Here is a 23857-nt window from a genome sequence, read left to right as displayed (position 1 = left end):
CGAATATCTGGGTATTGTGTTAAAAGGTGCTCCACGCATTTTACTTATCATTGTTTACAGGCCTCCAAAATACTCTCCAGCTTTTGCTGAGAACTTAACAGAACTGTTATCAAAAATTTCCTCAGAGTTTGACTGCTTTGCCATTGCTGGAGATTTTAACATTCACATAGATAATGTAGAAAACAATATGGCAAAAGAAATCAAAACTGTTTTAAAAACTTTTGATCTGACTCAGCATGTACATGGACCCACACATAATCTTGGACACACTCTAGATTTACTTATCAGTAAGGGTCTAAACATTTCATCAATTGTTATTAAGGATGTAGCACTGTCTGATCATTTTTGTATTTTCTTTGATATATTGATCTCTCCTGCCATTGAAGCTAGATATGTGTCTGTCAAGAAGAGATGCTTAAATGAGAACACTAGTGTACTATTTATGAAGGCTATATCTTTAACACCAAGCATATCTGCTGACTCTGTTGATTTTCTCCTTGATTCTTTTAACTCAAAAGTTAAGAGTGTAATTGATGATATTGCTCCTGTGAAAGTCAGGAAGAAGAGTGGCAGACAAAAAGCACCTTGGAGAAACTCAACAGCAGTGCAAAATATGAAAAGACAATGCAGAAAAGCAGAGCGCATGTGGCGGAAGACAAAACTTGTAGTCCATTATAACATCTACAAAGACAGCATCCATGCTTTCAATAAGGAACTAAGCAAAGCTAGACAGACTTTCTTCTCAAATATTATAAACAGCAATATAAACAACACACGCACTCTTTTTGCTACTGTAGAGAGACTGACAAACCCCCCAAGCCAGATTCCCAGTGAAATGCTCTCAGTGAGAAAGTGCAGTGAGTTTGCTTCTTTCTTCTCTGAGAAAATCAATAATATCAGAAAGGTGATCAGCTCATCCTTGAGTTGCGCTGGGGTCAGGCAGATCAGACAACAGCCTGAGAAAGTAGCCACTATGTCTGATTTCGAAGAAATTGATGGCAAAATTTTGGAAGAAACCGTACAGCACCTAAAAACATCAACCTGCGCCCTTGACGCACTTCCCACATCTTTTTTCAAAAATGTGTTACACAGCTTAGAAGCAGATCTCCTAGAAGTGGTAAATGCCTCACTTCTCTCTGGGAGTTTTCCGACCTCCCTGAAAACTGCTGTTGTCAAGCCCCTCCTGAAAAAGAGCAATCTGGATAAGACCATATTAAACAAATATAGACCGATCTCAAATCTTCCTTTCATAGGCAAGATCATTGAAAAAGTTGTCTTCAATCAGCTGAACAAATTCTTAAGCTTGAATGGATACTTTGACCATTTTCAATCTGGTTTCCGACCGCACCACAGTACAGAGACCGCGCTCATAAAAATAATAAATGATATTCGCTTAAATACTGATACAGGCAAATTATCAGTGCTGGTACTACTCGACCTCAGTGCTGCATTTGACACTGTCAATCACAAAATACTTCTTGACAGGCTGGAAAACTGGGTCGGGCTTTCTGGGATAGTCCTAAAATGGTTCAGGTCATGCTTAGGAGTCAGAGGTTATTATGTGAGTATAGGAGACCATAAGTCTGAGTGGACATCCATGACATGCGGAGTCCCGCAAGGCTCAATTCTTGCGCCACTCCTATTCAACCTGTACATGCTCCCAATGAGCCAAATAATGAGAAAGAACCAAATCGCTTACCACAGCTATGCAGACGACACACAGCTCTACTTAGCCCTAACGCCTAACGATTACAGCCCCATTGACTCCCTTTGCCAATGCATTGATGAAGTAAACAATTGGATGTGCCAAAACTTTCTTCAGTTAAACAAAGACAAAACCGAAGTCATTGCGTTTGGAAACAAAGATGAAGTTCTCAAGGTGAACGCATACCTTCAGTCTAGGGGTCAAACAACTAAAAATCAAGTCAGGAATCTGGGTGTGTCTCTAGAGTCAGACCTTAGTTTCAGTAGTCATGTCAAAGCAATAACTAAATCAGCATACTATCACCTGAAAAATATTGCAAGAGTTAGATGCTTTGTTTCCAGTCAAGACTTAGAAAAACTTGTGCATGCTTTCATCACCAGTAGGGTGGATTATTGTAATGGACTTCTCACTGGCCTTCCCAAAAAGACCATAAGACAGTTGCAGCTCATACAGAACGCTGAGCAGAACCAGAACATATGAACACATCACACCAGTCCTCAGGTCTTTACACTGGCTGCCAGTTACATTTAGGATTGATTTTAAAGTATTATTACTGGTATATAAATCATTCAATGGCCTAGGACCTCAATACATTGCAGATATGCTCAGTGAATATAAACCCAACAGATCACTCAGATCATTAGGATCACATCGGCTAGAAATACCAAGGGTTCACTCTAAGCATGGCGAGTCTGCTTTTAGCTACTATGCCAGCCGCAGCTGGAACCAGCTTCCAGAAGAGATCAGATGTGCTCCTACAGTAGTCACATTCAAATCCAGACTCAAAGAACATCTGTTTAGCAGTGCATTTACTGAATGAGCACTGTGCCACTGTTCGTCCGACTGTTTGCACTGTATTTTATTTTATGTTTTAATTATTCTGATTTCATTTGATTATTTCTGTATTTTATCTTTTATTCTAAACTGTTTTAATTATTCTGATTTCTTTTGATTATTTTAATTTCTTCTATGTAAAGCACTTTGAATTACCATTGTGTATGAAATGTGCTATATAAATAAACTTGCCTTGCCTTGCCTTGCCCTGGTGGACACTGGGAGTGATCAGACTCTAGTGCATCACAAGTATGTCCCACCTGTCCTACTTAACTTCAGTGAAAAGAAATCCATTCGCTGTGTTCACGGTGATGAAAAACTGCTTACTACCTCCAATGTATATATCAAGGTGAAAGGACAAACTTACCTTCTGGACGTGGGCGTAGCAGATAACTTACCGTTTCCTGTGGTTTTGGGCCATGACCTGCCAGTGCTCTGGGACTTGTTGCAGCCGGTACCCTCATGTAATATGGTTGTCACCCAAGCTAAGGCGAGCAAAGGGGAAGAAGAACAGTTGCTTAGGGCCCTCCCTTTCTTTGACCATGCGGTCATTGACACTGTTGACTCTGCAAAACCTAGGAAATCTCATCGACAGAGACGGTTGGGAAAAATTCAATATAATACCTCTAAGATGCCAGTTGACTCTTTCTCTGATTTTTCCCCAGACTTTAAATTGCCTACTAATATTGCTCAGTTACAACAGGAGGATGCCAATCTTGTTCCTTATCTGGAGCAGACAGAGCAAGAGGATGTAGAGCATACTGAAGGTGACCTCACAAGGAAAAGCTATTATCTTCAACAGGGAATACTCTATCGTCGGCCTGGGTTGGCGATACAGTTGGTGGTGCCACAGAGTGTCCGTAAAGTTATTCTGATCCTGGGCCATTCGATTCCCTGGGCTGGCCACCTGGGGAAAAGTAAGACTCTTGCTTGGATTAGAGACACTTTTACTGGCCTGGCCTGAAAACATAGGTGACCCAATATTGCAGAAGTTGTCCCGAATGTTGAAAGGTCTCTGCCCGTAGCCCATGTTGGGTGCCTCTTCAACCGCTTCCCATTATAGGCACCACATTTGAAAGACTGGGAATGGATGTGGTCGGACCTGTTGAAAGAATTTGCTCAAGTAACCGATTTATGCTCGTTGTAACTGACTACGCTACCCGATATCCAGAAGTGTTCCCCTTGAGGTCTATCAAAGCCAAGTATGTGGCGACCTGTCTTGTGCAATTGTTCTCTAGAGTTGAGTTTCCTTGTTAGATCTTGATTGATCAAGGAACTAAATTTATGTCTACCCTCTTGAAACAGGTATACAAACTACTGGGCATCAAGAGTCTAAGAACAATCCCTTACCATCCTCAGACAGATGGGCTAGCGGAAAGATTTAACTAGACCCTTAAACAGATGCTTTGCAAGTTTGTCTCGGATTCAGGTAAAGATTGGGACCATTGGTTCCCCTACCTTTTGTTTGCCTATAGAGAGGTACCACAATCGTCTACTGGCTTTGCCCCATTTTAACTCCTATATGAGCATGAGGTGAGAGGTCCTCTTGCTCTGCTTCGAGAAATAAGAGAGGGAGACCAGAGAAGAGATGAGCCGATGAATGTTGTGTCCTATGTGGTGCAGATGCGAGAGCGCTTGGCGAGGATGACCAAATTGGCCCAATCTCACCTGGCTGAGGCGCAAAACTGCCAAAAAGCCTGGTATGATAAGTTAGGCGACTCTAGGGGACAACATCCATTAGTCAAAAGCATTGTGGACACATATTTAGTATGTGTTTTGTAGCCTTATTTCAGACACTTTAAGTTTTGAGTTTTTTCAATAACCACGCATAAACATTATTCTCTCAAAAATACAAACATGTACATACATGTTGCTCACTTATTATGGTGGCCCTGTTTGTGCTAAATAGAGTGTAATTACACCTGTGCCATTAATATGTTTATAAGCAACTGAAAAAAGCACAAATGTCAGGGCATGTCAAAACATCTCAAGGACCCCAAAAACACCTTAGACCCCAGAGGGTTAAGCAATGGGTTCCTCGTCCAGATCAGAGGACGCAGAGCCTGATGATTAGGCAGGTGCAGGAAGAAGAGGAACTGGAAGACCAATACTTTCCCCAGCCAGTTCTAGGAGATGTTAGTTTGGATCACATGTCACCCCAACGGCAACTTGAGGTGAGGGCCCTTTGCTTACCTGAGGTTTTCTCAGAATATCCTGGGTTCACAACTGTAATTGAACATGACATCGAGTTGAAGCCTGATGCTGTTGTGAGGAGAATGAGCTATAGGGTCCCAGAGCGTCTCCAAGAATCACTAAAAAAGGAAGTGGATTTGATGAGGCTGAGACTGGGGATCATAGAGCCATCCAAGAGTGGTGCCATCCGGTGGTCTTTGTTCCAAAAAAAGATGGCACAATAAGATTTTGTATTGGTTTCTGTTACCTCAGGTCTGTGACAAAATTTGATGCCTACCCCACTCCATGCATAGGTGACCTTACAGATCGCCTGGGTAACTCCAAATTTCTGACGACCATCGACCTTTCAAAGGGTTCCTGGCAGATTCCATTGACTCGCCGGTCCCGCGAGCTCACTGCGTTCAAGTCCCCATTGGGTTTATTTTATTTTAAGGTCCTTCCTTTCGGATTGCACGGGGCACCTGCCAGTTTCCAAAGACTCATGGACCAGGTATTATGGGGGTTAACCTTTACAGCTGCTTATCTGGATGATATTGTGATTCACGCGACACGTGGGAGCAACATCTGCAACACATCCAGGAGGTTATGCAGCGTCTGCAGAGAGCTGGGTTGACAGTTAACCCACACAAATGTGCTGTTGCAATGACCGAGATCAGGCCTCAGGTGGAAAAAGTCTATTGAAATGTGTCCTCAGCCACAGACTCGCAAGGAGTTGCGATCATTCCTGGGCATGACCTAATTCTTTAACAAATTTATCACCAATTTCTCTAGCAGAGCTGCAGCTTTGACTGATATGGTCGGTTCTAAATGTCCAAATCAGATCAGATGGACGCAAGAAGCGGAAGCAGCATTTCAAGACATCCGAACCACCTTAAGCAGGATTTCTTCCTTGCATAATCCTGACTTTAACCAACCTTTCATTCTCCAGACGGACGCTTCGGATAGAGGCCTGGGCGCTGTATTATTGCAGGGGGCTCCTGATGCTCGGCGGCCCATTGCGTTCCTCAGTCACAAACTCTTCCCCAGGGAAGTCTGTTATTCCATCGTGGAGAAGGAATGTTTGGCTGTGAAATGATCGTTGGACTCCCTGAAATATTACCTGTCGGGAAGGGAATTTGTCCTGGAGATGGACCACAAGGCTCTGCAGTGGCTTCAACAAATGAAAGACACCAACAGTCGAATAACCCGTTGGTACCTGGCCAGGCAGCCCTTCCGCTTCTCTATTCAACATGTCCCTGGCAGATAAAACTTGACGGCGGACTACCTTTCCCGCTGTGCCAGTGACATTTGTGAAGGGGAGGATTATGTGATGGCCCCGAATCAGCCAAACATCAGTGAGCGGTGATGTCGCGCCCGCACATACATACAAACACCCATTACTCAGATTTTCTTAGAATTTTCCTGCACATTCTTGAGTTTCATTTGTTCTCTCAATGGTTTCTTTTCATATATTTATTTTGCAATAAGATTCAGACATTGTTTATTTCTCATTAAGATATTTATTTGAGTTGCAGTACACCATTGACTGGTTGAAGTGCACACAATTCAGTTGGTGTTGTGCAGTCCACACATTTATTAATATTGCTTTCTTTGAGTATAAGTTACTGCTGTGTTGCTGAGGAGTGGATGGCTGGAGCTTTCGGATGGTGATCGGCCAGTTCCATTTGTGGTCCGTGCGAATTAAGCGAATACCGCTTCAACTGCTACTTTAGTTCCGCTTGCCGCTACCAACCAGCAGATTGACTGTGGGGGGAGTTGAATGTTTTGTGTTGGTTTTGTCTTTTCTAATTGCTTGTCCTTTTCCTTCGATTTTTTCTGCCTTAAGATATGCACTTAATTATAGTGTAATTATGTAACTGGCCTTGGTATTGATTTTGTTGTTGTATTGTGAAGTTTGTTGTTTTTGTCTTCCGTTATGTGTTAATATGGACTAGTCCGTTTGTATAAATGTGTCCCTGACGTTTAACTTGTAGATCAGTTTTAGTTTGTTCTCACACATACTCAGTTTTTTTTTTGTTTAGTTTGTTCCGTTGATATCTTTTATAGGCCTAAACATTTGATTTGATTATTTGGACTTTGTTTTCCTTTTGAATGCTTTGTATATGATTTTTTTGGATTCAGTAAAATATATTTTTGGGAAATATTTCTATGGCCCTCATTCCTTCACTGCTTGGTCCCTCACAGTGTGAATACACGGTTACCATGGTGATATTTACAGACTGTTTCCCAACCAAAACAAACAAGCCAACTCCCATCTCTATACAATGTTTTGAAGTAGAGATATAGGTCTTGATAAATGGTTGCTATGGTACTCTGTTTGGTTGCTATGCAGCTGCCAATGATTAAGCTCCAACGGTTGCTTGTCATTATGAATGATATAAACCAACTCCCATGACTCTGTGACATCCAGAATGGAATATATACCTCTTTGGATTTTGGTTGCTAGGGTGCTCGACAATGGTTGCTAGGGCCAGTAAGTGTTGAGGTGATTCAGGATTAGTGAACACCGTACCCCTGATCGCTTATAAAAGTCATAGCTCACCATTCCTCTATAATCCGCACGATTTGACGCCTCATTTGTGGGTCTGTGACAAAAGCTTCGGGAGGAGTAGCGTGCCAAACTTTTTGCGGAATAAAAAACGCAATAGTAATAGTCGGGGCTTTGCCTTTGGCAGCACCCACTAATAATAAGTAAGCAAGAAAACACTAGTGATGCCTTGCCTTTGGAAGAATAAAAAGAATAATAAGTATGTGCAATAACAATAGTGATGCCTTGCCTTTGGCAAGCACCACTAATAAGTTAATTATTTATGCTAACAATAATAATTCATAACATAAGTAAATAATACATTATACCTTCCTAAATACATAAATACTTCCTAAATAAATAGTTGTTATAGTATCTATAACAGTAGAAGCCTCGTATTCAGCAACACAGATTTGTTTTTTTTTATTTTTCTTGTCAATGTCGCTTGTCAAGGTCTATTAGTCTACATCTACACTACAACACTATTTTGATATATCAGATTTTTTTTGTTCTGGCAAATGCGTATATTTTCATGAATCAAGAAGTAATTTGTGTTAAAAAGGTGTTTTTGAAATGAGAAGTAAGCTATTTGTGATAAAGTCACATTAGCTGCCACCGCTGGGGAAGCAGCACTGGCGCACACGCACACACACACACACACACACACACACACACACACACACACACACACACACACACACACACACACACACACCACGTCTTGTTCCTCCCTCACTTTGGCCCTGTCCCAAATGGCGCACTTCATGTGGACTTTCGGTCTCGTGGACTTAACTTGTGCATGCTCGCTGAGTCTATGAGTCCGTAGGCCGTCCCATTCATCATTTTAACGCTCTGAAGTGTGCTCAGCAGCGCCCCCTTGTACCCTTGAAGCGGTCTTCCACGAAGCCTGCATGGATGCAGGCTCCACACAATTTAACTACCCAGGAATCCTTGCGAAAGGCCAATCAGACAACGGATGGGAGGAGATTTCGCTCACGGACAATTGTTAACATAACAAAATATTTAAGTTTAAGTATCATTACGGATTTTATGACCTAGGTGTACATTTTACCAGTTATTACCTACAGTACAAACATTATGGTCATCGACCAGTGGTCTTAAACATAGGCTAATAATAGCGCGCTGAATAATACGATCGCATTATGATTCTTTCAATAAAAAGAACCGAATGTCAGGGCTTTACTGAGTCATATGTAAACGTTGTATGAATATTTAAACCTGTAAATTAATTTGAAACTCACGCACATTTTCATGATGTGTTAAAATTGTATTAGTTCAAATTGAACATTATGTATTATTATGTACAATACATCATTTAAAAAAGCATGTATCTATTGTCTAATGCCCAGGTGGCATACACAATATCAAAATATAGAACTGTAAAAGCAGGCTGTGTAGTTGAAATAGAGATAAGATTTGGGAAAAGAAAAGAAATCCTGTTCTCGATCGATGCTAAATAGTATAATATTTATATATGATATTTGTGATTTGTGATTTTTATCTAATAAAGGGACTGATGAGATAACCTTTCAGTTTATTCGGCTCTGTATGGAGAGGGATAAGGCTTGATCGAGTCTGTCCCAAAAATACCTCTCAATGCGCCCTTGTGGACTCACGCCAAGGGCCCTATAGGTGTGCACTACATGACGTCACCAAAGTCTGGACTCTGAGGACAGACTGATCTCATGAAATGGCATATGTATAACACGCCAATTCGTATTTCCATTTTTGGCGTGCTATCAACACGCATAATCGCTTTTCAGCGTGTTTATCAACGCCGTTGACTTAACGTTACATCACTGTATATATAAATATATGACCTACCCCAACCCGTCCCTAAACCTATCCGTCACTGGGGTTAATAGCATTTATGAGTAGGAAAAAAAATATTGCTCCCCAGATGTAGATATACATTTTGCTTCGTTTCGCTCGGACATTTAACGGCGTACACATACACGCGTAATCACTCGGACATTTAACGGCGTACACATACACGCGTAATCACTCGGACATTTAACGGCGTAGACATACACGCGGAAGATGACGGTTCGTTTCGGCGTGGACATACACACGGATAGCTCAAAATGCGTATAGATAACACTCCACTTGACTTGAAAGTGCCGTGTATGTTTACGCAAAGTCATGATGTCATGTTGCTGAGGAAGTCCACAAGTCCGGAGTGTGCCATTTGGGACAGGGCCATTGCCACTATCACAGGAGAGCGTGCACACGAGATGCTGATAGCACATTGACATTCACTCATTTCTCCACTCTCCCTTCCATCTCCATTTCCCAGTCATTTCATACACACTTACACTGTACTGCCTCGTCGGTTCGCCCCTGTGTGTGTGTGTGTGTGTGTGTGTGTGTGTGTGTGTGTGTGTGTGTGTGTGTGTGTGTGTGTGTGTGTGTGTGTGTGTGTGTGTGTGTGTGTGTGTGTGTGTGTGTGTGTGTGTGTTTGTGTGTGTGTGCAGCCGATGATGACGTCATGGCTGGGTCGCGCCGGCGCATCGCAACCGGAAGTTGACGAAACCATTGTCTAGTGTGAATAGGTGTTTGTGTATTTAGATGCAAAGATTATGTGTTAAGTGTAATATGTGTGAATGGGTTATGTGTTTGTTATTGTCTCCACGATCTACTTTTGAAGAAATATCATTGTATCGTGCATTCTAACAGTTGCAGTTCTGGCGCCTCCATCTCAACATACTGTAGGTTACAACGCGATGTATATTCACATCAAATGTTAACAAAAGTTCATTATTTGCATGTGCTTTAAAGCCTAGCCGGTTAAACAAGTCATTCACATGCTGATGCGCAGTTCTAACGTGCTCTTTTCTGGGCGCATACACCTAACAGCGCATGCTTACTGGACTAAGTTCTCTTAGACTAGACTAAGAGGAAATAAATCACTGTTCTTGACTGAAAACTTAATAGTAGCTACTGAATAGTAGCTTTAATAAGAATCAATGTATAATTTATACAGTGAAGTCTATGTTGTGTTTTATTTTCATATTTGTTCATTTAATTACTTTCTTCAATGCTACTGTTAAATACACCTACTGTAGCTGAAAAAATAAGGCACTGTTTATTTCATTTGTATATTAAGTTGTGTAGCCTATGTGTATTGTGTATCTTTGTTCTTAATTTTTAATAACAAAGAAAATAATGACAAAGATTTTTATCTTCGCCACTTTTGTCTGCAATTCTTTTTTATTTTATATTTTGTTACCTAAGGCTTTGTTTTTAAAATAGGGACATTAGTTTGGCTGTAATGCTCAGTCACTTGCAAAATAGTAAAACCAACATGAAAAAGAATCGTGATAAAATCGTGATATGATATTTTTGCCATATTGCCCACCCCTACTTTACAGACTCACATTTCTTCTCGAGGCGAGCTGCTCGTCTTCATCATATAATCTAATCTATTATCCTCACAGCACGTCAGTTATGTGGTGATGCGCTTTAAAAATATTGTGGGAAAAATGCATTGAAATATTAATTTAATGATAAAAATAGCCTAATAACAATAACAACAATAATTTAATATGCCCTGCGTGCCAGTCCTCTACTACGCCACTGTTATAGGCATTAATTTTTCAAGAAAAAAAAATCTCAACTAATGCTGTAAACATACAGAGAGCCCTATCAGCTGGCAGTATTATTAAAAATTAATAACTTAATTAAATTAAATATTTTTTATTATAATAACTTTATTTAATGATACAAGTAAAAATAAATATGTAATATAGTACACATATTTAGCTAAATACTCTCTATAGCTCTTTTTTCTAGCCAACCAACGTGCTATATATTATGGTCATTAAATGGCTTGTATTTAGTGTTACTTACCGATCATTTCTGGCTCCAATTAAGCTCTTCAGGTTAAACACCTGCAGTGTCTCCTCTGAGGACAACAACACAAACACTAAAGCTGACCACTGAGACGAGGAGAGTTTCACATCACGTAATCCTCCAGACCACATATGAGGTTCAGCTTCGTTCACTAGAGAAAGATCACCCAGTTCATTCAGACAGTGAAACAGATTGATGTATTTATCTGGAGAGGGATTCTCACTGATCTTTTCTTTAATATAGTCAACTGTTTTTTCATTGTTGTGAGAGCTGTTTGCTGTCTGTGTCTTTAGTTCTTGTAAGAGACTCTGATTAGACTTCACTGACAGACCCAGAAGGAAACGAAGGAAAAGGTCCAGATGCCCATTTTTACTGTGTAAAGCCTCATCCACAGCTCTCTGATGGAGATCAGACAGTGAAACTGTGTCTCCATTAGTTGGTTTGGTAATCTGGTCAAACACATTGATGTTATTGTTGATAAAGGAGAGATGCACATATAGAGCAGCTAGATGTTCCTGAATGCTCAGATGAACAAAGCAGAAGACTTTCCCCTGATACAAGCCCAACTCCTCTCTGAAGATCTGAGTGCACAATCCTGAGTAAACTGATGCTTCTGTCACATCAATGCCACACTCGCTCAGGTCTTCCTCATAGAAGATCAGGTTGCCTTTCACAAGCTGCCGATACGCCAGTTTCCCCAGTTTGACAATCATCTCTTCATCTTTCACTTTCTTCTCATAGTCCTTCTCATGTTTGATGTTGGTCTGAATGAGCAGGAAGTGTGTGTACATTTGAGTGAGAGTCTTGGGAATCTCTCCTCTCTCTGCTTCACTCCACATCTTCTCTAGAACAGTGGCTGAGATCCAGCAGAACACTGGGATGTGGCACATAATAAAGAGGCTCCTTGAGGACTTCAGGTGTGAGATGATCCAGTCGGCCAGACTCTGATCACTGATTCTCTTCCTGAAGTATTCCTGCTTCTGTGTGTCCCTGAAGCCTCGTACCTCTGTCACTCGATGGACACACTCAGAGGGGACGAGATCCGCTGCTGCTGGTCTGGAGGTGATCCAGATGAGAGACGAGGAAAGCAGATTCCCCACAATGAGGTTCGTCAGCAGCTCGTCCACTGAGGCTGATTCAGTCACATCACACAACCTCACATCGCTCTGAAGACCCAGAGACAGACGACACTCATCCAGACCATCAAAGATCAACAGCACTTTATACTCATCACTGGATATGTCCATTTCTCTGGTTTCAGGGAAAAAGTGATGAAGAAGATCTGAAAGACTGAGTGTTTTGTCCTTCATCAAGTTGAGCTCTCTGAAAGCGAGTGGAAATATGAGCTGGACGTCCTGATTCTCTTTCCCTTCAGCCCAGTCCAGGATGAACTTCTGCACAGAGACTGTTTTTCCAATGCCAGCGACTCCCTTTGTCAGCACAGTTCTGATGGGTTTGTCTTGTCCAGGTAAAGGTGTAAAGATGTAACTGCATTTGATCGGTGTGTCCTCTGTTTCTGCTCTCCTGGACTGTGTCTCAATCTGTCTCACCTCATGCTCATTATTGATCTCTCCACTTCCACTCTCTGTGATGTAGAGATCTGTGTAGATCTCATTCAGGAGTGTTGGGTTTCCCTGCTTTGATATTCCCTCATACAAACACTCAAACTTCAGTCTCAGATTTGATCTCAATGTGTTGAGGACTTCAACAGATTTAGTGTCATGGCTGTAAGATTAAAATACCACATTATTACACAAGTCAGAGAAGTAAATAACCATAAATTAATTAAATGAATCACAGGCATGAACAGAGTTTTGTTTTTAACTGGTCTGGATGGAAGATTTGACCTTAAATCAGAATGAAAAGGGTAAAGAGTCAGACACACTGATATTGATGTAATTGTGTCATTAACTGAGTAACAGACCAACAGCTTTTACAGTGTGTGAATGTATTAACAATATAATACATAGAGCTTTACACAAGAGCACTGTTACGATACGTGGTGGTAGGAAGCACGCAGAGACGAGGAGAAACAGGAAATAGGATTTTTAATACAGAAACTCAGGAACCACATAACACGTTGTACATAAAACAAGAACGGACAAAGAATGAGGGAGAACACAGGGTATAAATACACGACCAAACAGATTAGGGAAACAAGACACAGCTGGGGCAAATTAACTCAATGACAGAAACCATAGTAGCAAACAGGCTAGGGAGGAACTAATGAAGGAGGAGTGGCTAGAAACTGAATACAAAGAACACAGACTAGAATAAAACATGAAAACAGATTCGAAAACCAACATAGTCCTGACAGAACACCCCCTCCCAAAAAGGCACGTCCTTGCGCCGTATTACATCAATAGGGGTGGGAGGGTGGGCGCCCTGGAGGCTGATGAGGGCGTGGCCTACCCAGAGCAGGAAGCCTCCAGGGCGGAGCAGGCTGTGCAGGCGGCCAGGGCGGAGCTGGCAGTTCAGGGGACCAGGACAGAGGATGTTGTGCAGGCGACCAGGAAGGAGCAGGCTGCCAGGTTGGAGCTAGCAGTTCAGGGGACCAGGGCGGAGCTGGCTGTGCAGGCGGCCATGGCGGAGATGACCCTTCGGTTGGCCATGGTGGAGATGTATAGCCCCTCCCCAAAATTTCCTTGGGAGGAACCATGGGCTTAGGGACAGGCTCAGAGACAGATTCAGGGACTGGCTTATGGGGCGTGATGGCGGTCACCTTGGCCGAAGACGATGGTTCGGGTGAGGCGGACATGACGTGAACAGTCTCTGCTTCGGCGTGCATGACGTGATGTGCAGGCTCAGCGGGAAACGACGTGAAGTTCAGGCTGGATGGGCATGACGTGAAGATCAGGCTGGACGGGCATGACGTGAAGATCAGGCTGGATGGGCATGACGTGAAGATCAGGCTGGACAGGCATGACGTGAAGATCAGGCTGGACGGGCATGACGTAAACATCAGGCTGGAATGGCGGCGGTCTTGGCGGGACGAGACACTGGAAGGAAGATGGTCTCGGCGGGACGAGACACTGGAAGGGCGGTGGTCTCGGCGGGACGAGACACTGGAAGGGTGGCGGTCTCGGCGGGACGAGACACTGGAGGGGCGTTGGTCTCGACGGGACGAGACTCTGGAAGGGCGGTGGTCTCGGCGGGACGAGACACTGGAAGGGTGGCGGTCTCGGCGGGACGAGACCCTGGAAGGGCGTTGGTCTTGGCAGAATGAGACGCTGGAACGGTGGTCTTGGCGGAATGAGACCCTGGAACGGTGGTCTCGGTGGAACGAGACCTTGGAACGGCGGTCTTCATGGCAGTACGTACTAACATCAGAGGTGGATCTGCCACGTTGGATATTAGTCCAGGTCGCCCATAGACCAATCCAGTGGCGGGCTTGATGGCTGGCGTGACGTGAAGATTCTCAGGCTCGGTAGAGAAGACGTGAAGGAACTCGGTCTCGGCGGGACGAGACTCTGGACGGGCGGTCCTGGCGGGACGAGACTCTGGACGGGCGGTCCTGGCAGGACGAGACTCTGGACTGGCGGCCTTGGCTGGCTGATCAGGCTGTGTAGGAGTGGGACTGGTGTTGATGTCATCCTCTGCGAGGCCGATGGTGAATGGCAAGCCGCAGTTCACCAGCACCCACTCAACGTACTCGGACCCACACCAGGCAGGCGTGCCTTAGTATCAGCATTGAGGTCTCAGTAAAAGAAGTTACTCAGCGCTCCATCTGGGAAGTTGGTGAGGTAGGCTAGATCTAAAAATAGCCTAGTGTGGGTCTCGAGGGATTGCTGTTCCTGGTCCATACATAATAGCTGGACTGCCGGTAAGTCCATATTGTAGGTTTGGTCCGTTCTTCTGTTACGATACGTGGTGGTAGGAAGCACGCAGAGACGAGGAGAAACGGGAAATAGGATTTTTAATAACTCAGGAACCACATAAAACGTTGTACATAAAACGAGAAAGGACAAAGAATGAGGGAGAACACAGGGTATAAATACACAGCCAAACAGATTAGGGAAACAAGACACAGTTGGGGCAAATTAACTCAATGACAGATACCATAGTAACAAACAGGCTAGGGAGGAACTAATGAAGGAGGAGTGGCTAGAAACTGAATACAAAGAACACAGACTTGAATAAAACATGAAAACAGATTCGAAAACCAACATAGTCCTGACAAGCACATTGATGATCATTAATAGACTGAAACTTACAGGATTGAACTTAGAATTATTCGGTTCAAATCCAGATCATTAAACTGCTGTATTTTAATAATAATTTCATAAAAATCCTATAAGATATATTCATTATTCATAAATAATACTATAAGAAAAACATAAATTATATACCTGTGATCAGGCCGTGTGTCTCCACTCTTAAACTTCATTGGATGATCCATAGAGCGGTTACTCTTCATAGACACACAGCTGGACTCTGGGTTTGGTCTCTTCTGCTGGACTGAACTGGTTTTAAAACTAAGTAAAATTAAAAAAAAACATACAGACTTATAAATGCTGTGCAGTTTTTCCTGGAAACTTCTGTCTTGGGAAAGACCAGGGAGTGTTGTAACACTTTTGCATTAACATTATGTAACTCAGTGGTGTTTCAAACTTAGTTATTTTGAGAAATTACCTTACTGGATTGCAAATGTTAAGCATGATTTTAAAAAAATTACCAAAGCGACAGTGAAATTATGGGGAGAGTGGGGCACAACCTAACACATTCTGACTTTCACAGTTTGTGTAAATCCACTTTGGGTCTTATTTATTTTTTCCCACATTGATTTTACACGTGTAGTACAATTATGTGGTTTCATTTAATTAATACAGTGTATACTTTTTTACCCCGAAAGAAGGAAAGTGAAATGTAACAATATGCCCCATAGGTGAGGCACATTGTAACATGACCATATGACTAATTAAAATGCTATCTTATCTGACTCTCTTTTAATCATCCTTGGGGATTTTAACAAAGCAAATCTTTCCCGTGAACTACCAAAATACAGACAGCACGTTACATGTCCCACCAGAGACAGTAATATACTGGACCACTGTTACACCACAATAAAAAATGCGTATCACTCTGTCTCACGAGCAGCTTTGGGGCTCTTTGATCACTGTTTGGTTCATCTCATACCGACCTACAGGCAGAAACTGAAATCAGCTAAACCTGTAACAAGGACTGTAAAAAGATGGACTAATGAAGCAGAGCAGAATCTACAGGCCTGCTTTGATTGCACTGATTGGACTGTTTTTGAAGCTGCTACCAGCGATCTGGATGAGCTCACAGATACTGTAACATCATATATAAGTTTCTGTGAGGATACATGCATTCCTACCAGGGCATTCTTATCATTTACTAATGATAAACCATGGTTAACTGGGAAACTCAAACACCTTCGTCATGCCAAAGAGGATGCCTACAGAAGTGGGGATAAAATCTTGTATAACCAGGCCAGAAACAGACTGACAAAGGAGATCAGAGTTTCTAAAAGAAGCTACTCTGATAAACTGAAAAAACAGTTTTCATCCAACGACCCATCATCAGTCTGGAATGGCCTGACGAACATCACCAACTACAAGTCACCACCCCCCGATCTGTGGACAATCAACACCTGGCTGATGATTTAAACTCATTTTATTGCAGGTTTGAAAAGCCCTCATTCACACCACACACCCGGTCTGATCTGCACTTCACACATTCACCATCACCTCCTGCACTCCCATTACTCCCCCCTCCTGCCATCCAACCTGAGCTTAAGGTCTGTGTGGAGGACGTGAGCAGAGTCTTCAAAAAACAGAAGACTAGGAAAGCCTCAGGCTTGCGCTAACCAACTGGCCCGGTCTTCACGCAGATCTTCAATAGATCATTGGAGCAGTGTGGAGTTCCCTGCTGCTTCAAACGCTCCACTATCATTCCTGTCCCCAAAAAACCCAAAATCACTGGACTTAATGACTACAGACCTGTCGCTCTCACGTCTGTGGTCATGAAGTCGTTTGAAAGACTGGTGTTGGCCCACCTGAAGGACATCACTGGACCCCTGCTGGATCCCTTTCAGTTTGCTTACAGAGCAAACAGGTCTGTGGATGATGCAGTCAACATGGGACTGCATTATATCCTGCAACATCTCGACAGACCAGGGACTTATGCAAGGATCCTCTTTGTGGACTTTAGTTCGGCCTTCAATACCATCACGCCTGGTCTTCTCACAGCCAAACTGACCCAGCTCTCCATACCATCCTCGATCTGTCAGTGGATCACCAGCTTCCTGACGGACCGGCAGCAGCGAGTGAGACTGGGGAAACTCACATCCAGGACTCTCACCACCAGCACTGGTGCGCCCCCCAAGGGTGTGTTCTCTCCCCACTGCTCTTCTCCCTGTACACTAATGACTGCACTTCTAAAGACCCCACTGTCAAGCTCCTGAAATTTGCCGACGACACCACTGTCATCGGTCTCATCCGAAACGGTGACGAGTCTACTTACAGACTGGAGGCTGAACAGCTGGCTGTCTGGTGCAGTTATAACAACCTTGAACTGAACACGCTCAAAACAGTGGAGATGATCGTGGACTTCCGGAGGAACAGCCCAGCATTCCCCCCACTCACCATCATGAACAGCACTGTGGAAGCAGTGGAGTCATTCAGGTTCCTGGGCACTTCCATCTCTCAGGACCTGAAGTGGGACAATCACATTGACTCCATTGTGAAAAAGGCCCAGCAGAGACTGTACTTCCTTCGCCAGCTGAGGAAGTTCAACTTGCCACAGGAGCTGCTGATTCAGTTCTACTCAGCCATCATTGAGTCTGTCTTATCCACTTCCATCACTGTCTGGTTTGGTTCAGCTACCAAATCAGACATCAGGAGACTACAACGGACAGTCCGGACTGCGGAGAGGATTATTGGTGCCCCCCTGCCAAACCTCCAGGACCTGTACTCTTCCAGAGTGAGGAAGAGAGCAGGTAAAATCATCACAGACTCCACTCACCCCGGACACCACCTGTTTGAACTGTTACCGTCAAGACGGCGACTCAGATCACGGGCCACAAGAACATCTCGGCACAGGAACAGTTCCTTCCCAGGCCATTTCCCTCCTGAACAGTTAACACTCCTCCCAAGGCATATGCCTGTAAGTGCAATACTCCCACTGTTTAGTGCAATATCCTACAACTCAGGTGATACTTATATGTAGATTTATTTATTTATAATATTCAAACACTGTAAATAGGTTCATAATCTGTAAATCTGAAAATGTCTATTCTGACTAAACCCAACTGTGATACTTTTATTCTCATATATTTATATTTTTATTTTTTATTCTTATAATTTGTAGTATTATGTTTCTTCTTGTATTTGTATTTGTATATGTCCACTGGAAGCCTCAGTACCAAAACAAATTCCTTGTGTGTGCAAGCACACTTGGCAATAAAGCTCTTTCTGATTCTGATTCTGAATCTTTCTAAAAAAAAGTAAATTATATAGCTAACATCATATAATAGCATAGTTCTAATAGGGAAGGGGTCGAGTAAGTTTGGCATCGGGCCAAAAAACTTTTCGCGACTAGATGGCGGGCCAGAACATAGTCAAAGTATAATTTAAGAAATGTATTACTATCTTGGCTATTTTAAACCAAGCTTGCTACAGTAGAAGGAGGGGGAAATCAGCCTTGCAACAGATACTGTGTTCAGGGTATGCATGAATCAACAAAAGACAACTAAATGAAGATCTTCTCTCTTCAACTATATTGAATTTTACACAAAACACTTTATCATACACCTAAACAAACAAAATATCACAGAAGAAAAGTCCTGGTGGGAATGGATGAATGTGAAATGCCCCATAAAAGATGTTGATGGATAAATGTAGATGAAGTGAGCAGTCTTTAGAATTAACAGTCTTATCTGGAACGGATGAAATGAAGTATTTGTCCTTCTGGTTGCAGCCCGGGATTCTTTGAATAAAGTCCTTGAGCAGTTGCCCTAATGCACCCAAGTAAACTCCAATCCAGCACTCAAGGGCTATGTAAGTCACGGGTAATACAAAAATCCTCTATAACAGAAAACAACTCATTAACATCTTTACAAGTTCTTTTACCAAAGCATACACAAGATGAAATACGAACTCTAAACTCACGGTTGAGCAGCAAGCTTAACGTTTCTCAAACCAGGATTACCATTGAGGACAGCAGATACCATGTGGTTACCAAACTGAATCTCCCTCTTCTTCTTCTTCTTCTTCTTCTTCTTTGTTTTATTGGCAACCGCACTTTACAGTGCATTACTGCCATCATCAGGTAGCTTGGATCAGAAACACCTCCTATTTTCTTAACATTTCTACCCCTCCCCACCCCTAAAGAGAGGAGGAGAGAGAGAAAAAAAAAAAAAAATAATATATATATTTTAACCCACTGACGCTGCGTGTTCAGCTCCTCCAGTTTCCACCCCACCTCCCTTTAACTCCCACTTCTCACCAAACCTTACTTAACCTTCGGATTAACTTTTTCCTTGTCCCACACTTTACTTCATACACATCTCTCTACAAGCCTATACTTATTAATCCTACACTCTTTTCATTAAACCTGTATTGTTCAGAAACTGAAACAACACATTGACTGTACTATTTCCTACATTTGAGTCTAATATATTCTTTAATGTTAACTCTTTCCCTTCATTTTTCCATACTTCTTCTCTTAGCACTTCTCTTTCTTCTTCATAACCCTTACAATTAACAATCACATGTTCCACAGATTCACTCTGTCCGCATTTATCACATAATCCTGTTGGATGCTTAGATATTAAATTTAATGTTTTATTCAAACCTGTATGTCCCACTCTTAGTCTTGTAATTATACTTTCCTCCCTTCTATTTCTCCCTTTTTTCCTCCCTTCTCCCACTTTCTTTTGTATTGCATATAAATGTCTCCCTTTACTCTCATTATCCCAATATTGTTGCCACTTTTTAATCACTTTCTCTTTTATTACTGATTTTATTTCTTTTATACTATGTGGTATCTCAATTTCTACCATTTCCTCATCTACTGCTTGTTTAGCCAATTTATCTGCTTCTTCATTTCCTTTAAGTCCCACATGGGCTGGCACCCACATAAATTGTACTTGTATATTACTTTGCTTCAACTCAAAGTGATTTTGCAGGATTTCCATCATTAAATCTGGTCTTGATTCTGATTTTTGATTATCAATACTGACTATTGCTGAATATGAATCTGAACATATGATCGCATTATTAATTCTCCTTTCTTTAACTAATTGCACTGCTAACAAAATAGCCATCAGCTCACCAGTATATACTGATAACTGATCACTAATTCTAGCTTTTTTCCTCACAAGTAACTTTTGTACATATACTGCCACTCCTATTCTTTCTCCTTTTTTGGAAGCATCCGTGTATATCTGTATATGATCTCCATACCTAATTCTTAAATACTCATTTGCTCTCATTACTTCCATCTCCTTATTTCCTTCACTCTGTCTTATCTTCAGTAATGTTAAATCTACTCCTGGTTAAGGAAGAATCCATAGAGGGGTATGCGGATACATTACTCTTGGCACACTTCTATAATTGTCTATCCCCATCTCTTTAATATCTTCTTCTACCACCCATCCAAAACTCTTGTAATCTATTCATCCCTTGTTCCCAACATATTCCTAATATTTTCCTTGTTGGATGCCTCTCATCCTGACTATTTAGATTTGTCCAATAAACAGCCATTAACTGTTGCCTTCTGATATTAAGCGGCATTTCATTTACCTCCACTTGCATTGCTGCTATAGGTGTAGTTGGACATGCTCCACAGCAAATTCTCAATGCCTGTGCTTGAATTCTGTCTAACTTCACTAACTGTGACTTTGCCGCCAACCCATATGCCACACTTCCATAATCTAGCACAGGTCGTATCATTGCTACATATACTGTTTGAAGCGCCCCTCTATCTGCTCCCCACTCTTGTCCTGCCATACATTTCATTACATTTATAACTCTTTTGCACTTATTTACTATCTTATGAATATGCTCTTTCCACGTAAGTCTAGTATCCAGCCATAATCCCAAGAATCTAACTGATGCCACTCGTGCCATTTCATTGTTGTATATCTTTAACCTACACTCATTTTCTACTTTCTTGTTGGAAAATATAATACTTTGTGACTTCTCCACAGATAACTTAAATCCCCACTTATATGACCATTTTACCACCTCATCCACCGCCTTCTGCATTTTCCCCATAATAAACTTTTTATTTCTTCCTCTGAACCACAAAGCCCCATCATCTGCAAACAATGATCTACCAACACTCCTATCCACCTTACTAAATATATCATCTATCATTATTATAAAAAGGACTGGACTTATTACACTTCCCTGAGGAGTGCCATTTTCTACAATTCCTTGAGATGATATAGAATCTCCCACCCTCACTCTTATTACTCTTTCCTTAAGGAAGTCATTAATCCAATTGAACATTTTCCCCCCTACCCCCATCTCCTCCAACTTAATCATAAGACCCTCTCTCCACAACATATCGTAAGCTTTTTCAATATCGAGAAACACAGCAATTACTGATTCTCTATTTGACAGAGCTGTCTTTATTTCTGCCTCCCAACACATTACCGGATCCATAGTTCCTCTTCCTACCCTAAACCCACTTTGATAAGGTGTTAATTTGCCTTCTTTTTCCAAAAAATATACTAATCTATCCGTTATCATTCTCTCCATCACTTTCCCTAAATGAGAAGTAAGAGCTATTGGTCTATAGTTACCTGGCTTACTAAGATCCTTCCCTTGTTTCCTTATTGGCAGTATCAGTGCTTCTTTCCAACTTTGTGGTAACACCCCCATTTCCCATACTTTATTATAAAACTCTAACATTACTCTCAATGATTCATCACTTAACTGTCTAAGCATATTATAACTGATTGCATCTTGACCCGGAGTAGTTTCTCTCATTCTCCTCAGTGCTCGTTTTAGTTCGGTTAATCCAAACGGGAAATCCATTACATTATCTCTTTCCTCTCTCATTTCCAATAAATGAGGATGTTCTCTTAAAGTTTCCTCCCTTTCCCTCTTAAATTCTTCAGACAGATTTTCTGTACTATTTACTTTTATAAATGTTTTACAAAACATTTCTGCTTTATCACAATTTTCTATTGCTATTACTTCCCCTTCATTTAAAACAGGATATTCCATCTCCTTCCTTATACCATTCATCCTTCTAATCATATTCCATACTTCTCCTATTGGTGTACTTCTCCCTATTTTATCACAAAAGTCTCTCCAATATTGTCTTTTTGCCCTTCTTACAACCTTTTTTACTTGTGCTTGTTCTCTCTTATATTCCATTAAACCTGGGTAACTATGCATTCTTCTTACATTCTTATATGCTCTCCTTTTCCTTCTAATAGCATCATCACACTCCTTATTCCACCATGGTACCATTTTTATCTTTCTTCTTCCTTTACTCTTAGGAATACTACTTTCTGCCGCCTTCTTAATGACACCTATAATTTTCTCACTTATAGCATCTATGTCATAAATGAAGTAAGAAATGCTTCTTACTTCATTTATATCTAAACCCTCCTCCACCATTTCCACATACTCAGTCCAGTTAGCCTTCTCATAATTCCATCTCCCTTCTCTTCTTACATTTCTTTCTACACTCTTATTCATACTCATTTCAATCAAAATGGGAAAGTGATCACTACCTATACTACATTTCCTTAATACCTTCCAGCTAATTATGCCCCCTAACCTACTTTTAGCAAGAGTTAAATCCAACACCGATTCTTTACCTCTCTTTATCTCATCCATTAATTCTTCAATCACCTGCCCATTTCTGTCAGTTACACTTCCTCCCCATATACTACTATGAGCATTAAAATCCCCACACCAAATCACCCTCTCTCTATTTTGCCCCTCTATCTTCACCATCTCTTCCAATATCATTTGTCTACATGGATTATAATAATTAATTATTACAACACTCTTATCATCCTTCCATACCTCTACCACCACATATTCAATTTCTCTTCCTTTCCCCACCATTCTACACTGAATTTCAGACTTAATGAAAGTAACACACCCACCACCATTTCCCTCTTCCCGATCTCTTCTCACAGAAACATATCCTTTAATTACAAAATCCAGTTTAGGTTTCAACCAAGATTCTTGTACACATATCACATCAGGCTTAACCTCCATCTTATTTACATAACCCTTAAATTCCAATCCATTAGCCACCAGACTTCTAGCATTCCATTGTAAGATTACTAACATCAATACTATTGTCCATCCCATGACTCTTGACTAGGCTGAATTTCTGAGGTTAGACCTTCTCTAACCATTTCCCATGTTAGCCCTTTGATATCCAGGAACCTCTCTGCTGCTCTCACTATTATCTGTATCTTTTCTGTTCTTCTCTCCGTCTGTGCTGTACAGTTTATGACCTCTGCCATGAATAACACAAAACTCTTTTTACTTACTATCATTGTGTCATCCGATTTATTGCTTTCCTTTTCTTCATTTCTGTTTCGATCTCTCCACTCCTCATTCTCCTCACTCTCTTTCTTTTTCCTTGAATCCACTTTTTTAACTGCTTCTGCATATGACAACTTATTTCCATCTCTTTCCTTCTGAATTTCTACTGCTCTCTTTCTAACTTCACACCCTCCATATGCCACATTATGGGCCCCCCCACAATTACAACATTTTGCT

General features: G+C 41.6%; 1 protein-coding gene and 1 long non-coding RNA gene across 3 annotated transcripts in view; both read right to left on the bottom strand.

Annotated features, from left to right (window-relative positions):
* LOC143730847 (NLR family CARD domain-containing protein 3-like) overlaps positions 1-23857 on the bottom strand; it is a 128258-nt gene that overhangs the window by 90966 nt on the left and 13435 nt on the right. For both annotated transcript variants that reach the window (XM_077221416.1, XM_077221417.1), the window contains exons 4-5: positions 15482-15607; positions 11130-12857 (exon numbers count right to left, since the gene is read on the bottom strand). In XM_077221416.1, coding sequence (XP_077077531.1) covers positions 11130-12857; positions 15482-15607 — 1854 coding nt within the window. The remainder of the gene's footprint in view (positions 1-11129; positions 12858-15481; positions 15608-23857) is intronic.
* LOC143730859 (uncharacterized) lies at positions 18851-19349 on the bottom strand. Its single transcript, XR_013200667.1, has 2 exons — positions 19265-19349; positions 18851-19180 (listed from the first exon to the last, which is right to left on the bottom strand). It is a non-coding gene; the product is annotated as an uncharacterized LOC143730859 (long non-coding RNA).

The sequence above is a fragment of the Siphateles boraxobius genome, unplaced genomic scaffold (genome assembly GCF_051911475.1).
Source record: "Siphateles boraxobius isolate OS27281-9 unplaced genomic scaffold, OSU_SipBor_1 82, whole genome shotgun sequence".
NCBI lineage: Eukaryota > Metazoa > Chordata > Actinopteri > Cypriniformes > Leuciscidae > Siphateles > Siphateles boraxobius.
The sequence above is the reverse complement of the archived record's forward strand: the minus strand, read 5'-3'. Positions and strand labels throughout refer to the sequence as shown.